The following is a 16,617-nucleotide window of genomic DNA, read 5'->3' on the forward strand; positions in this document are numbered from 1 at the left end:
GTTCTAACCCGGTCTTCCTCCCTCCTCAGGTACTTCCCGTTCGGAATCATCTTCCTGGTTGCAGGGAAGATCCTGGACATGGCCGACCCGAGCACTTTGGGGAAGAAGCTGGGCTGGTACGGCATCACGGTCCTGGCTGGACTCTTCGTTCACGGACTCATCCTTCTACCGCTCTTCTACTTCATCCTGACGCACAAAAACCCCTTTAAGTACATCCGAGGCCTGCTGCAGGCCATGGTGATCGCACTCGCAACCTCCTCCAGGTCAGAGCGCAGTGTCTTACCTTCAAGTATTATTCACTCATCACTCTACACTTACTGCCAATCAGCACCTCCGACCAGCACCGAGGCCAAGTGAAGGGCTCTGAGGGGACCATGTGCTCCTCTGAGGGGACCATGTGCTCTGAGGGGACCATGTGCTCTGAGGGGACCATGTGCTGTGAGGGGACCATGTGATCTGAGGAGACCATGTGCTCGCTCTGAGGGGACCATGTGCTCGCTCTGAGGGGACCATGTGCTCGCTCTGAGGGGACCATGTGCTCTGAGGGGACCATGTGCTCTGAGGGGACCATGTGATCTGAGGGGACCATGTGATCTGAGGCGACCATGCGCTCTGAGGGGACCATGCGCTCTGAGGGGACCATGTGCTGTGATGGGACCATGTGCTGTGAGGGGACCATGTGCTGTGATGGGACCATGTGCTGTGAGGGGACCATGTGCTGTGAGGGGACCATGTGCTGTGAGGGGACCATGTGCTGTGAGGGGACCATACGTTCTGAGGGGACCATGCGCTCTAAGGGGACCATGCGCTCTGAGGGGACCATGTGCTCTGAGGGGACCATGTGATCAGAGGGGACCATGTGATCTGAGGGGACCATGCGATCTGAGGGGACCATGTGCTCGCTCTGAGGGACCTTCTTAGGGGACCATGTGGTCGCTCTGAGGGGACCATGTGGTCGCTCTGAGGGGACCATGTGATCTGAGGGGACCATGTGATCTGAGTGGACCATGTGATCTGAGTGGACCATGTGATCTGAGTGGACCATGTGCTGTGATGGGACCATGTGCTGTGATGGGACCATGTGCTGTGAGGGGACCATGTGCTGTGAGGGGACCATGTGCTGTGAGGGGACCATACGTTCTGAGGGGACCATGCGCTCTAAGGGGACCATGCGCTCTGAGGGGACCATGTGCTCTGAGGGGACCATGTGATCAGAGGGGACCATGTGATCTGAGGGGACCATGCGATCTGAGGGGACCATGTGCTCGCTCTGAGGGACCTTCTTAGGGGACCATGTGGTCGCTCTGAGGGGACCATGTGGTCGCTCTGAGGGGACCATGTGGTGTGACGGGACCATGTGCTGTGAGGGGACCATGTGCTGTGAGGGGACCATGTGCTCTGAAGGGACCATGTGCTCTGAAGAGACCATGTGCTCTGAAGGGACCATGTGCACTGAAGGGACCATGTGCTGTGAGGGGACTATGGGCTCTGAGGGGACCATGGGCTTTGAGAGGACCATGCGCTCTGAGTGGACCATGTTATCTGAGGGGACCATGTGCTCTAATGGGACCATGTGCTGTGAGGTGACCATGTTCTCGCTCTGACGTGACCATACGTTCTGAGGGGACCATGGGCTCTGAGCGGACCATGCGCTTTGAGGGGACCATGTGCTCGCCCTGAGGGGACCATGTGCGTGCTGTGAGGGGACCATGTGCTGTGAGGGGACCATACGTTCTGAGGGGACCATACGTTCTGAGGGGACCATGCGCTCTAAGGGGACCATGCGCTCTAAGGGGACCATGCGCTCTAAGGGGACCATGCGCTCTGAGGGGAACATTGGCTCTGAGGGGACCAAGCGCTCTGAGGGGACCCTGCACTCTGAGGGGACCATGTGCTCGCTCTGAGGGGACCATGTGCTCTGAGGGGACCATGTGCTCTGAGGGGACCATGCGATCTGAGGGGACCATGTGCTCGCTGTGAGGGACCCTCTTAGGGGACCATGTGGTCGCTCTGAGGGGACCATGTGGTCGCTCTGAGGGGACCATGTGCTCTGAGGGGACCATGTGCTCTGAAGGGACCATGTGCTTTGAGGGGACCATGTGCTCGCTCTGAGGGGACCATGTGCTCGCTCTGAGGGGACCATGTGCTCGCTCTCAGGGGACCATGGGCTCTGAAGGGACCATGTGCTCTGAAGGGACCATGTGCTCAGAGGGGACCATGTGATCTGAGGGGACCATGCGATCTGAGGGGACCATGTGCTCGCTGTGAGGGACCCTCTTAGGGGACCATGTGGTCGCTCTGAGGGGACCATGTGGTCGCTCTGAGGGGACCATGTGGTCGCTCTGAGGGGACCATGTGCTCTGAGGGGACCATGTGATCTGAGGGGACCATGCGCTCTGAGGGGACCATGTGCTCGCTCTGAGGGGACCATGCGATCTGAGGGGACCATGTGCTCGCTCTGAGGGACCTTCTTAGGGGACCATGTGGTCGCACTGAGGGGACCTTGTGGTCGCTCTGAGGGGACCATGTGGTGTGAGGGGACCATGTGCTGTGAGGGGACCAAGTGCTCGCTCTGAGGGGACCATGGGCTCTGAAGGGACCAAGTGCTCTGAAGGGACCATGTGCTCTGATTGGACCATGTGCTGTTAGGGGACCATGGGCTCTGAGGGGACCATGGGCTCTGAGGGGACCATGGGCTCTGAGGGGACCATGCGCTCTGAGGGGACCATGCGCTCTGAGGGGACCATGTGCTCGCTCTGAGGGGACCATGTGCTGTGAGGGGACCATGTGCTGTGAGGGGACCATACGTTCTGAGAGGACCATGGGCTCTGAAGGGCCCCATGCGCTCTGAGGGGAACATGCGCTCGCTCTCAGGGGACCATGTGCTCTGAGGGTACCATGGGCTCTGAGGGGACCATGTGCTCGCTCTGAGGGGACCATGTGCTCGCTCTGAGGGGACCATGTGCTCGCTCTGAGGGGACCATGTGCTCGCTCTGAGGGGACCATGTGCTTTGAGGGGACCATATGATCTGAGGGGACCATGCGATCTGAGGGGACCATGTGCTCGCTGTGAGGGACCCTCTTAGGGGACCATGTGATCGCTCTGAGGGGACCATGTGGTCGCTCTGAGGGGACCATGTGGTCGCTCTGAGGGGACCATGTGCTCTGAGGGGACCATGCGCTCTGAGGGGACCATGCGATCTGAGGGGACCATGTGCTCGCTCTGAGGGACCTTCTTAGGGGACCATGTGGTCGCTCTGAGGGGACCATGTGGTCGCTCTGAGGGGACCATGTGGTCGCTCTGAGGGGACCATGTGGTCGCTCTGAGGGGACCATGTGGTGTGAGGGGACCATGTGCTGTGAGGGGACCATGTGCTCGCTCTGAGGGGACCATGGGCTCTGAAGGGACCAAGTGCTCTGAAGGGACCATGTGCTCTGAAGGGACCATGTGCTGTGATTGGACCATGTGCTGTTAGGGGACTATGAGCTCTGAGGTGACCATGGGCTCTGAGGGGACCATGCGCTCTGAGGGGACCATGTGCTCGCTCTGAGGGGACCATGTGCTGTGAGGGAACCATGTGCTGTGAGGGGACCATGTGCTGTGAGGGGACCATACGTTCTGAGGGGACCATGGGCTCTGAGGGGACCATGGGCCCTGAGGGGCCCATGCGCTCTGAGGGGAACATGCGCTCGCTCTCAGGGTACCATGGGCTCTGAGGGGACCATGTGCTCGCTCTGAGGGGACCATGTGCTCGCTCTGAGGGGACCATGTGCTCGCTCTGAGGGGACCATGTGCTCTGAGGGGACCAGGTGATCAGAGGGGACCATGTGATCTGAGGGGACCATGCGATCTGAGGGGACCATGTGCTCGCTCTGAGGGACCTTCTTAGGGGACCATGTGGTCGCTCTGAGGGGACCATGTGGTCGCTCTGAGGGGACCATGTGGTCGCTCTGAGGGGACCATGTGGTCGCTCTCAAGGGACCATGTGGTGTGACGGGACCATGTGCTGTGAGGGGACCATGGGTTCTGAAGGGACCATGTGCTCTGAAGGGACCATGTGCTCTGAAGGGACCATGTGCTCTGAAGGGACCATGTGCTCTGAAGAGACCATGTGCTGTGAGGGGACTATGGGCTCTGAGGGGACCATGGGCTCTGAGGGGACCATGGGCTTTGAGAGGACCATGCGCTCTGAGTGGACCATGTTATCTGAGGGGACCATGTGCTCTAATGGGACCATGTGCTGTGAGGGGACCATGTGCTCGCTCTGACGTGACCATACGTTCTGAGGGGACCATAGGCTCTGTGCGGACCATGCGCTCTGAGGGGACCATGTGCTCGCCCTGAGGGGACCATGTGCTGTGAGGGGACCATGTGCTGTGAGGGGACCATGTGCTGTGAGGGGACCATACGTTCTGAGGGGACCATACGTTCTGAGGGGACCATGCGCTCTAAGGGGACCATGCGCTCTGAGGGGACCATGCGCTCTGAGGGGAACATGCGCTCGCTCTCAGGGAACCATGTGCTCTGAGGGGACCCTGCGCTCTGAGGGGACCACGTGCTCGCTCTGAGGGGACCATGTGCTCTGAGGGGACCATGTGCTCTGAGGGGACCATGTGCTCTGAGGGGACCATTTGATCAGAGGGGACCATGTGATCAGAGGGGACCATGTGATCTGAGGGGACCATGCGATCTGAGGGGACCATGTGCTCGCTGTGAGGGACCCTCTTAGGGGACCATGTGGTCGCTCTGAGGGGACCATGTGCTCGCTGTGAGGGACCCTCTTAGGGGACCATGTGGTCGCTCTGAGGGGACCATGTGGTCGCTCTGAGGGGACCATGTGGTCGCTCTGAGGGGACCATGTGCTCTGAAGGGACCATGTGCTTTGAGGGGACCATGTGCTCGCTCTGAGGGGACCATGTGCTCGCTCTGAGGGGACCATGTGCTCGCTCTGAGGGGACCATGGGCTTTGAAGGGACCATGTGCTCTGAAGGGACCATGTGCTCTGAAGGGACCATGTGCTCGCCCTGAGGGGACCATGTGCTGTGAGGGGACCATGTGCTGTGAGGGGACCATACGTTCTGAGGGGACCATACGTTCTGAGGGGACCATGCGCTCTTAAGGGGACCATGCACTCTAAGGGGACCATGCGCTCTGAGGGGAACATGCGCTCGCTCTCAGGGAACCATGTGCTCTGAGGGGACCCTGCGCTCTGAGGGGACCATGTGCTCGCTCTGAGGGGACCATGTGCTCTGAGGGGATCATGTGCTCTGAGGGGACCATGTGCTCTGAGGGGACCATGTGATCAGAGGGGACCATGTGATCTGAGGGGACCATGCGATCTGAGGGGACCATGTGCTCGCTGTGAGGGACCCTCTTAGGGGACCATGTGGTCGCTCTGAGGGGACCATGTGGTCGCTCTGAGGGGACCATGTGGTCGCTCTGAGGGGACCATGTGCTCTGAAGGGACCATGTGCTTTGAGGGGACCATGTGCTCGCTCCGAGGGGACCATGTGCTCGCTCTGAGGGGACCATGTGCTCGCTCTGAGGGGACCATGGGCTCTGAAGGGACCATGTGCTCTGAAGGGACCATGTGCTCTGAAGGGACCATGTGCTGTGATTTGACCATGTGCTGTGAGGGGACTATGGGCTCTGAGGGGACCATGGGCTTTGAGAGGACCATGGGCTCCTAGGGGACCATCCGCTCATAGGGGACCATCCGCTCTCTGAGGGGACCATGCGCTCTGAGTGGACCATGTGCTGTGAGGGGACCATGTGCTGTGACGGGACCATGTGCTCGCTCTCAGGGGACCATGTGCTCTGAGGGGACCATGTGCTCTGAGGGGACCATATGCTCTGAGGGGACCATGGGCTCTGAGGGGACCATGCGCTCTGAGGGGACCATGCGCTCTGAGGGGACCATGCGCTCTGAGGGGACCATGCGCTCTGAGGGGACCATGCGCTCTGAGGGGACCATGCGCTCTGAGGGGACCATGCGCTCTGAGGGGATCATGCGCTCTGAGGGGACCATGCGCTTGCTCTGAGGGGACCATGCGCTCGCTCTGTGGGGACCATGTGCTCGCTCTGCGGGGACCGTGCGCTCTGAGGGGACCATGTGCTCGCTCTGAGGGGACCATGTGCTCTGAGGGGACCATGTGTTCTGAGGGCACCATGTGCTCTGAGGGGACCATGTGTTCTGAGGGCACCATGTGTTCTGAGGGCACCATGTGATCTGAGGGCACCATGTGATCTGAGGGCACCATGTGATCTGAGGGGACCATGAGATCTGAGGGGACCATACGATCTGAGACGACCATGTGTCTGAGGGGACCATGCGCTCTAAGGGGACCATGTGCTCGCTCTGAGGGGACCATGGGCTCTGAAGAGACACAGTGCTCTGAAGGGACCATGTGCTGTGATTGGACCATGTGCTGTGAGGGGACTATGGGCTCTGAGGGGACCATGGGCTCTGAGGGGACCATGGGCTCCTAGGGGACCATGGGCTCCTAGGGGACCATGGGCTCCTAGGGGACCATGCGCTCTGAGGGGACCATGCGCTTGATCTGAGGGGACCATATGCTCTGAGGGGACCATGTGCTCTGAGGGGACCATGTGCTCTGAGGGGACCATGTGCTCTGAGGGGACCATGTGCTCTGAGGGGAACATGTGCTCGCTCTGAGGGGACCATGTGCTCGCTCTGAGGGGACCATGTGCACGCTCTGAGGGGACCATGTGCGCGCTCTGAGGGGACCATGTGCTCGCTCTGAGGGGACCATGTGCTCTGAGGGGACCATGTGTTCTGAGGGCACCATGTGCTCTGAGGGGACCATGTGTTCTGAGGGCACCATGTGTTCTGAGGGCACCATGTGATCTGAGGGCACCATGTGATCTGAGGGCACCATGTGATCTGAGGGGACCATGAGATCTGAGGGGACCATACGATCTGAGACGACCATGTGTCTGAGGGGACCATGCGCTCTAAGGGGACCATGTGCTCGCTCTGAGGGGACCATGGGCTCTGAAGAGACACAGTGCTCTGAAGGGACCATGTGCTGTGATTGGACCATGTGCTGTGAGGGGACTATGGGCTCTGAGGGGACCATGGGCTCTGAGGGGACCATGGGCTCCTAGGGGACCATGGGCTCCTAGGGGACCATGGGCTCCTAGGGGACCATGCGCTCTGAGGGGACCATGCGCTTGATCTGAGGGGACCATATGCTCTGAGGGGACCATGTACTCTGAGGGGACCATGTGCTCTGAGGGGACCATGTGCTCTGAGGGGAACATGTGCTCGCTCTGAGGGGACCATGTGCTCGCTCTGAGGGGACCATGTGCACGCTCTGAGGGGACCATGTGCGCGCTCTGAGGGGACCATGCGCTCTGAGGGGACCATGCGCTCTGAGGGGACCATGCGCTCTGAGGGGACCATGTGGTCGCTCTGAGGGGACCATGTGCTCTGAAGGGACCATGTGCTTTGAGGGGACCATGTGCTCGCTCTGAGGGGACCATGTGCTCGCTCTGAGGGGACCATGTGCTCGCTCTGAGGGGACCATGGGCTCTGAAGGGACCATGTGCTCTGAAGGGACCATGTGCTCTGAAGGGACCATGTGCTCGCCCTGAGGGGACCATGTGCTGTGAGGGGACCATGTGCTGTGAGGGGACCATGTGCTGTGAGGGGACCATGTGCTGTGAGGGGACCATACGTTCTGAGGGGACCATACGTTCTGAGGGGACCATGCGCTCTTAAGGGGACCATGCGCTCTAAGGGGACCATGCGCTCTAAGGGGAACATGCGCTCGCTCTCAGGGAACCATGTGCTCTGAGGGGACCCTGCGCTCTGAGGGGACCATGTGCTCTGAGGGGATCATGTGCTCTGAGGGGACCATGTGCTCTGAGGGGACCATGTGCTCTGAGGGGACCATGTGATCTGAGGGGACCATGCGATCTGAGGGGACCATGTGCTCGCTGTGAGGGACCCTCTTAGGGGACCATGTGGTCGCTCTGAGGGGACCATGTGGTCGCTCTGAGGGGACCATGTGGTCGCTCTGAGGGGACCATGTGCTCTGAAGGGACCATGTGCTTTGAGGGGACCATGTGCTCGCTCCGAGGGGACCATGTGCTCGCTCTGAGGGGACCTTGTGCTCGCTCTGAGGGGACCATGGGCTCTGAAGGGACCATGTGCTCTGAAGGGACCATGTGCTCTGAAGGGACCATGTGCTGTGATTTGACCATGTGCTGTGAGGGGACTATGGGCTCTGAGGGGACCATGGGCTTTGAGAGGACCATGGGCTCCTAGGGGACCATCCGCTCATAGGGGACCATCCGCTCTCTGAGGGGACCATGCGCTCTGAGTGGACCATGTGCTGTGAGGGGACCATGTGCTGTGAGGGGACCATGTGCTGTGACGGGACCATGTGCTCGCTCTCAGGGGACCATGTGCTCTGAGGGGACCATGTGCTCTGAGGGGACCATATGCTCTGAGGGGACCATGGGCTCTGAGGGGACCATGCGCTCTGAGGGGACCATGCGCTCTGAGGGGACCATGCGCTCTGAGGGGACCATGCGCTCTGAGGGGACCATGCGCTCTGAGGGGACCATGCGCTCTGAGGGGATCATGCGCTCTGAGGGGACCATGCGCTTGCTCTGAGGGGACCATGCGCTCGCTCTGTGGGGACCATGTGCTCGCTCTGCGGGGACCGTGCGCTCTGAGGGGACCATGTGCTCGCTCTGAGGGGACCATGTGCTCTGAGGGGACCATGTGTTCTGAGGGCACCATGTGTTCTGAGGGGACCATGTGTTCTGAGGGCACCATGTGTTCTGAGGGCACCATGTGATCTGAGGGCACCATGTGATCTGAGGGGACCATGAGATCTGAGGGGACCATACGATCTGAGACGACCATGTGTCTGAGGGGACCATGCGCTCTAAGGGGACCATGTGCTCGCTCTGAGGGGACCATGTGCTCGCTCTGAGGGGACCATGTGCTCGCTCTGAGGGGACCATGGGCTCTGAAGAGACACAGTGCTCTGAAGGGACCATGTGCTGTGATTGGACCATGTGCTGTGAGGGGACTATGGGCTCTGAGGGGACCATGGGCTCTGAGGGGACCATGGGCTCCTAGGGGACCATGGGCTCCTAGGGGACCATGGGCTCCTAGGGGACCATGGGCTCCTAGGGGACCATGCGCTCTGAGGGGACCATGCGCTTGATCTGAGGGGACCATATGCTCTGAGGGGACCATGTACTCTGAGGGGACCATGTGCTCTGAGGGGACCATGTGCTCTGAGGGGACCATGTGCTCTGAGGGGACCATGTGCTCTGAGGGGAACATGTGCTCGCTCTGAGGGGACCATGTGCTCGCTCTGAGGGGACCATGTGCACGCTCTGAGGGGACCATGTGCGCGCTCTGAGGGGACCATGCGCTCTGAGGGGACCATGCGCTCTGAGGGGACCATGTGCTCGCTCTCAGGAGACCATGGGCTCTGAGGGGACCATGCGCTCTGAGGGGACCATGCGATCTGAGGGGACCATGCGATCTGAGGGGACCATGCGATCTGAGGGGACCATGCGATCTGAGGGGACCATGCGCTCTGAGGGGACCATGCGCTCTGAGGGGACCATGTGCTCGCTCTCAGGACCATGTGCTCTGAGGGGACCAAGCGCTCTGAGGGGACCATGCGCTCTGAGGGGACCATGCGCTCTGAGCGGACCATGCGCTCTGAGCGGACCATGCGCTCTGAGCGGACCATGCGCTCTGAGGGGACCATGTGCTCTGAGGGGACCATGTGATCTGAGGGGACCATGTGATCTGAGGGGACCATGTGCTCTGAGGGGACCATGTGCTCTGAAGGGACCATGTGTTCGCTCTGAGGGGACCATGTGCACGCTCTGAGGGGACCATGAGCTCTGAAGGGACCATGTGCTCGCTCTGAGGGGGCCATGCGCTCTGAGGGACCATACGTTCTGAGGGGACCATGGGCTCTGAGGGGACCATGGGCTCTGAGGGGACCATGGGCTCTGAGGGGACCATGGGCTCTGAGGGGACCATGTGCTTTGAGGGGACCATGTTCTGTGAGGGGACCATGTGCTCTGAGGGGACCATGTGCTCACTCTGAGGGGACCATGCGCTCTGAGGGGACCATGCGCTCTGAGGGACCATACGTTCTGAGGGGACCATGGGCTCTGAGGGGACCATGGGCTCTGAGGGGACCATGTGCTCTGAGGGGACCATGCGCTCTGAGGGGACCATGCGCTCTGAGGGGACCATGCGCTCGCTCCGAGGGGACCATGCGCTCGCTCCGAGGGGACCATGCGCTCGCTCCGAGGGGACCATGTGCTCGCTCTGAGGGGACCGTGCGCTCTGAGAGGACCATGTGCTCTTAGGGGACCATGTGTTCTGAGGGGATCATGTGCACGCGTGTTGGCCCCACTTCTCCGGGCCCGGAACATGCTGAACCTGGTGATACCAGTAGAGATATTGACCATAAACCAGGAGCACCATGTGACATCAGCGCTGTGCCCCCTCAGCTCGGCGACGCTGCCCATCACCATGAAGTGTCTGCTGGAGAACTGCCACGTGGACCGCCAGATCGCACGCTTCGTTCTGCCCGTGGGCGCCACCATCAACATGGACGGCACGGCCCTGTACGAGGCGGTGGCGGCCATCTTTATCGCACAGGTCAACGACTACGAGCTGGACTTCGGACAACTCGTCACCATCAGGTACGAACCCCCTGGTCACCACGGTTACACTGCCAGGAACCAGCAGAGGGAGAAGACAAGCAAGACAGTGCGTGTGCTTGTTCTCCCCATGTTCTGTGTGTAACTGACTCACATCAGATGGTGCCGGGGCAGTGCATGTTCTCCCCATGTTCTGTGTGAACTGTGAGTCACATCAGGTGGAGCCGGGGCAGTGCGTTTACATGTTCTCCCCATGTTCTGTGTGTAACTGACTCACATCAGATGGTGCCGGGGCAGTGCATGTGCATGTTCTCCCCATGTTCTGTGTGAACTGTGAGTCACATCAGGTGGAGCCGGGGCAGTGCGTTTACATGTTCTCCCCATGTTCTGTGTGTAACTGACTCACATCAGATGGTGCCGGGGCAGTGCATGTGCATGTTCTCCCCATGTTCTGTGTGAACTGTGAGTCACATCAGGTGGAGCCGGGGCAGTGCGTGTGCATGTTCTCCCCGTGTTCTAAATGTGTTTTGTTTTCCCAGCATCACGGCGACGGCGGCGAGTATCGGAGCGGCCGGGATCCCTCAGGCCGGACTCGTTACCATGGTGATAGTCCTGACCTCGGTCGGCCTTCCTCCTGATGACATCACTCTCATCGTGGCCATCGATTGGATCCTGTGAGTGTCAATCTTCTTTCACTCGCTTGATCCCGACGTCGTGTGGATGTTCTGACCTTCTCCTTCTTTAAAGTACTTTCCGCAGTACTTTAAACTGCAGTACCTTCCACAGTACTTTAAACTGAAGTACCTTCCACAGTACTTTAAACTGAAGTATTTGCTTGTGTGTTTCAGAGATCGGTTCCGGACAATGATCAACGTTCTTGGCGACGCTTTAGCTGCAGGAATCATTGCTCATCTTTGTAGAAAAGACTTTCCCCTCAGCGAGACCGGGAAGGTAGACCTCACTGACCTCACTGACCTCACAGACCTCACAGGCCTCACAGGCCTCACTGACCTCACTGACCTCACAGACCTCACAGACCTCACAGACCTCACAGACTTCACATACCTCACATACCTCACATACCTCACATGCCTCACAGGCCTCACAGACCTCACAGACCTCACAGACCTCACAGACCTCACAGACCTCACAGGCCTCACAGGCCTCACTGACCTCACTGACCTCACAGACCTCACAGACCTCACAGACCTCACAGGCCTCACAGACCTCACAGACCTCACAGACCTCACAGGCCTCACAGGCCTCACAGGCCTCACTGACCTCACTGACCTCACAGACCTCACAGACCTCACAGACCTCACAGACCTCACAGACCTCACAGACCTCACAGACCTCACAGACCTCACAGGCCTCACAGGCATCACTGACCTCACAGACCTCACAGACCTCACAGGCCTCACAGGCATCACTGACCTCACAGACCTCACAGACCTCACAGACCTCATAGACCTCACGAACCTCACATACCTCATTGACCTCACATACCTCACAGACCTCACGAACCTCACATACCTCATTGACCTCACATACCTCACTGACCTCACAGACCTCACGAAGCTCACATACCTCACAGTTTGTCTATGTTTTTGTCTCAGGGAGTCCCTTCGTACGGCACCGAGAAACCCCACAGCGTCAACGTCCCAATGACAGAACTGCACTCGCACAAACACTGTCTCTACGACGACGACTCGGTCAGCGAAAGACACACCGTTTACTACAACGTCTGCCAGGTCTAGACCTGGACTAAAGACTGGGACAGAACCAGGTCTAGACCTGGACTAAAGACCGGGACAGAACCAGGGAACCAGGACAGAACCAGGCCGAAACCAGGGCTGGATCCAAGTCGTCTGAACGCTGCTTCTAACCAGACTGAGCAGTGGACTTTGAAGATCGCTGAAGTCCTGGCCTGGACCCTGGCCTAGACCCTGGTCTGGACCCTGGTCAGGACCCAGAGCTGTGCAGAGGAGTGGATTATGAATGAAAGGTGTGAGGCCTTTAGAGCGGCTCTCGACCTCTGACATCTGACCTCATCGGAAACCTCCGACCCGTGTTCACTGGAGTTCAGAGAGTTTGGGTTCCTCCTTCCTTAGAGAAGTGCCTTCTCTCGTCTTCTTCGTCTCTTGGTCCGGGGCATGCGGGCATGCAGCTGCACCGGCTTCAGTTGAAGTCACATTTTTGATATTATGGTTGTATTTTTCTTTTTTAATATGTTTTATTTTGTTTTCAATATTTGTGCTGTGGAAGTGTTTGTAGCTTATACCTCATCTTGGTCTGCTACATCGGACGGTGAACCCAGGGACGCTCAGGAGACAGTTTGACCCGCCTCCAGAGACACCAGAGACAGAAAAATCTATGTTTATCTCAATAACAAGCTGTAAATGAGCCACAGTCGTTATGATGACCAATGATCATAGACTTGTAGTTCCAAAGTGCGCCACAGATGGGGCATTTTCTATTTTAGTTTGACACAATTTTATCTATTCTTTCTTTGGTCTTTAATCGTCTTGAATGTAGTTTTGTTGTCGAGGTAGTGTGCACTTTAAAGCACGTGCCTCCTGAAGTGCTCCAGCCCTTGTGGTTGTGAAAGAGCAGTGGACCTGCCTTAACTCATGTCGGACCTCGTTTCAGTCTCTGCCAACGTCACCTCTGTTTTATATCTGTCTTTTTGAAAATGTGCTTGTTCTTTACTCTGCATTAAACGTGTTCTTTAACAGGAGTCCCCCAAGGCTGCGTTTTGTCACCTGCCCTGTTGATGGTAAACGGGTCTTGCAGGCTTGTGGCTTGTGGCTTAAATTGGCCTCTCAGATTGTCTTTGTTGAGCCGTTGCTTTTGCCCAGGGACAGTTTCTAATTCAAATGCGTGAGGACCAAACTCGGTAATCTACAGATTAAACCTCACTGCACTTTACCTGGTCCCACCCGAGGAGGAGGAGGGGTTTATTTTATTTTACTCAACGTTTCATATTTTTAGATTCTATTTTGTACACCAAAGAAGATATATCACTAAGTACAAATACTCAAATACGTAATTGAGTTGCATTTCAGGCTCAGAATCATAATAATGTGACACTTTTCAGCCTGGTATGAACAAAATGGAATTAAAAAAACACCTAAATTTAGCCAAAACCAATTCATTCAGCACACATTTGTACAATGATGATGAAGTCAGATTACAATTTAGCATTTTTTAATTTTAATGACCTCGAGTTTGTAAGAATGCTAAATGCCCTCTTACGTGAGCGTTTAGAAAAATCAGTTCAAAGAATAAAACAATTTCCACCTGAGCTAAACAATATGCTAAACTAAAATGAAAACTAGTCATTATTAAATTAAATCATTGATAAAACATGTCTGTCTCCTGCTGGTGTCACTTTTAAATGTTTAAGATATGTGAGTCAGTGTGTTTTAAGACATGGAATCATCTTATTCTGATAATGGCCCTTTAACCATGTCAGTGTACTTAAATACTTAAAGTAACTAGTCACTAGAAATATATAAGAGTATTTGGGTGTACTTTTACTTAAAGGCGGTATGGACGATTTTTCGGCGATTTGAGAACGCAGGCGGAAGTGCGCATGCGCACTCCCCCGTGCGGACCGATACAACACACACGTGCGTTTGTTTATTAGCGCAACGGAGCGCATCGCATCGCTCGTCTTCCGTAGATTTCTGTCCACTTCAGCGTCAGCTCGAACTGTCTTTCTCCGTCTTCATTTTGCCCCGTACACGTACACAACTATATTATGATAGATCCATGCGCTTAGGCACGCGGAAACGTGCGGACGAACCGCACGCGGCTGCAGGTGAGCGGTAGGTGCGTTTTATGATTGATACGTGGCAGGACAAATGATTTATCCACGCCACGAGGAAATATGATAAAAAATTTGCTGAAAAAAATCGTCCATACCACCTGGTCCCAGTACTTATACTTGTGATTGAGTAAAAAGAAAAGGAGCTCTTCATATAGTTATATATATAATATGAGATAAATAATTAATCATATCTGAAATAAAAGTGTAATTGTGATTTTTCTTTTCAAATAAGGATCAGTTCTTAGTATTTTCAGTCCAACTACAGCAGAGGTCAATAACTGTATTTTGATCACGTTTCTCTGGACTATACAAACCATAAAACTCATAGAAAATACTTTTTATAACAAAGATAATGACGTTATGACATAAAGTCGCCATGTTTTAACATTTATTTGGTGAAATGTGTCTAAAATATTTCACTGATCGACAGAAACGCACGTGCGATGTCAGCTCTTGTCACGAGGGAGCGCTGCTTGCACGGGCTCTGTCACGGCGGAAGCGCACGGAGCACTTCCGCGTGGCACGTGACACGGGGCTGCGGGACTCCTGACCATGGGCTCCCGCAGCGACTTGTGGCTTCAAAAAAGTCCAAAGAATAAAGTCTAAAGTTTATCGACAGATGGCGACGGTGACGTAACAACTGCCATAAAACACAGAAGAAGAAGAAGAAGAAGAAGAAGAAGAAGAAGAAGAAGAAGAAGAAGAAGAAGAAGAAGAAGAAGAAGAAGAAGAAGAAGAAGAAGAAGAAGAAGAAGAAGAAGAAGAAGAAGATGATGAAGATGAAGATGATCCAGGTTTGTGACGTTTCGCTTCTGTTCTTTGGACTTTGATGAGACGTGGGAGACTTGGACCTAAACTGGGACTAAACTAAACCAAAGCAGCTCGTTTCCTGAGACTTTTAGCCACAATAAGACACGTTTACAGTCTTTTGTCCAGTCTACTGGACAAATGAAAATGTGAATACAAACAGATTAAACCTGATGACGCGTTTGCTGCAGGTCTGTGGGATCCAGATGATTAAAAAGAAGCAAATGATATGAGGGTAAAAGGTAAAAAAAACACATTTGCATGATTTTGTTTTGTCTTCTCAAAACTTTGCCATTTCCCCCTGTAAATGTGCACGTATAAAAACTTTTTCCTGTCTGATTTGCGCCTTCAAACTTGAAAATCATATTGTTTTTACTTTTCTTCCTCGTTTTGTGCCGTTTTGTTCGCGGGCTTGTGAACAATATTAACAGCTCATGAACAAAATGAAAAGCGTATTCTTCCTACATTTGAATATACAAAATGTTCTTACTGAAAGTAGCTGGTTCTGTTTGCTCTTTCTGCTCATGATAGATAGCAGCTTATGTTTAACTAAAAGTACAAAACGTTCTGACCTTGGTCTGTGTGGGAGGAGGAACAGTTTATACACACACACACACACACACCACACACCACACACCACACACCACACACACACACAGTCTCAGCGCTGCTTGAACATAAGTCAGTTCGAGACTTTCACTTCCTAATTAAAATATATTATATATAATTATATTACATGTTGTGATGATTGTATGTTTCTCCTTCTCTCCTGCAGGTGTTCAGATGGACTTCAGCCCTGATCCCAGTGTGAAGCAGGAAGCTCCAGAGACTTCACTGATTAAAGAGGAACCAGAGGAACATTTGCTGCAGCTCCCAGAGTGCACTGCGGTGTGTGTGAAGAGTGAAGAGCCCTCACTGCAGAGTAAGAAGACACGCACACGCACACGTACACACACGTATACTACACACACGTATACTACACACACGTACACTACACACACGTACACTACACATACGCAGACAGACACACACACCATGCCCCATGGATCAATACATGGGCAAAGCACAGAAGGGCCTCGGCAAAGACCCCAGAGAAGCCAAAGTCCAACTCCTAATAAACAGACTGTAGAATCTGACACTCCAATCTGAGGATCTGAGTCAATGCCACACACATGGATCACTGAGGCTTTGATGTTTGAACAGTTCTCCCACGTAGAAATGATGGAGGGGTCTGGAAAAAACAAATCCGGAAATCATATTTTAAAATCATTAATTTCTATGTTATTGCTGCAAATAATAA

At 55.3% G+C, this 16,617-nt stretch overlaps 2 protein-coding genes across 2 annotated transcripts in view; both read left to right on the forward strand.

Moving 5' to 3' along the window:
- The window catches only part of LOC140353379 (excitatory amino acid transporter 5-like), a 28,554-nt gene extending 16,116 nt beyond the window's left edge, over nucleotides 1-12,438 (forward strand). The window contains exons 7-11 of the mRNA XM_072437914.1: nucleotides 30-263; nucleotides 10,526-10,720; nucleotides 11,218-11,352; nucleotides 11,527-11,629; nucleotides 12,295-12,438. Coding sequence (XP_072294015.1) covers nucleotides 30-263; nucleotides 10,526-10,720; nucleotides 11,218-11,352; nucleotides 11,527-11,629; nucleotides 12,295-12,435 — 808 coding nt within the window. The 3' untranslated portion in view covers nucleotides 12,436-12,438. The remainder of the gene's footprint in view (nucleotides 1-29; nucleotides 264-10,525; nucleotides 10,721-11,217; nucleotides 11,353-11,526; nucleotides 11,630-12,294) is intronic.
- The window catches only part of LOC140353380 (uncharacterized), a 257,995-nt gene that overhangs the window by 221,057 nt on the left and 20,321 nt on the right, over nucleotides 1-16,617 (forward strand). The window lies entirely within an intron of this gene.

This window comes from Eucyclogobius newberryi, unplaced genomic scaffold, assembly GCF_026437365.1.
Source record: "Eucyclogobius newberryi isolate DKJ021-1_F unplaced genomic scaffold, fEucNew1.0.hap1 SCAF_9, whole genome shotgun sequence".
Lineage (NCBI taxonomy): Eukaryota > Metazoa > Chordata > Actinopteri > Gobiiformes > Gobiidae > Eucyclogobius > Eucyclogobius newberryi.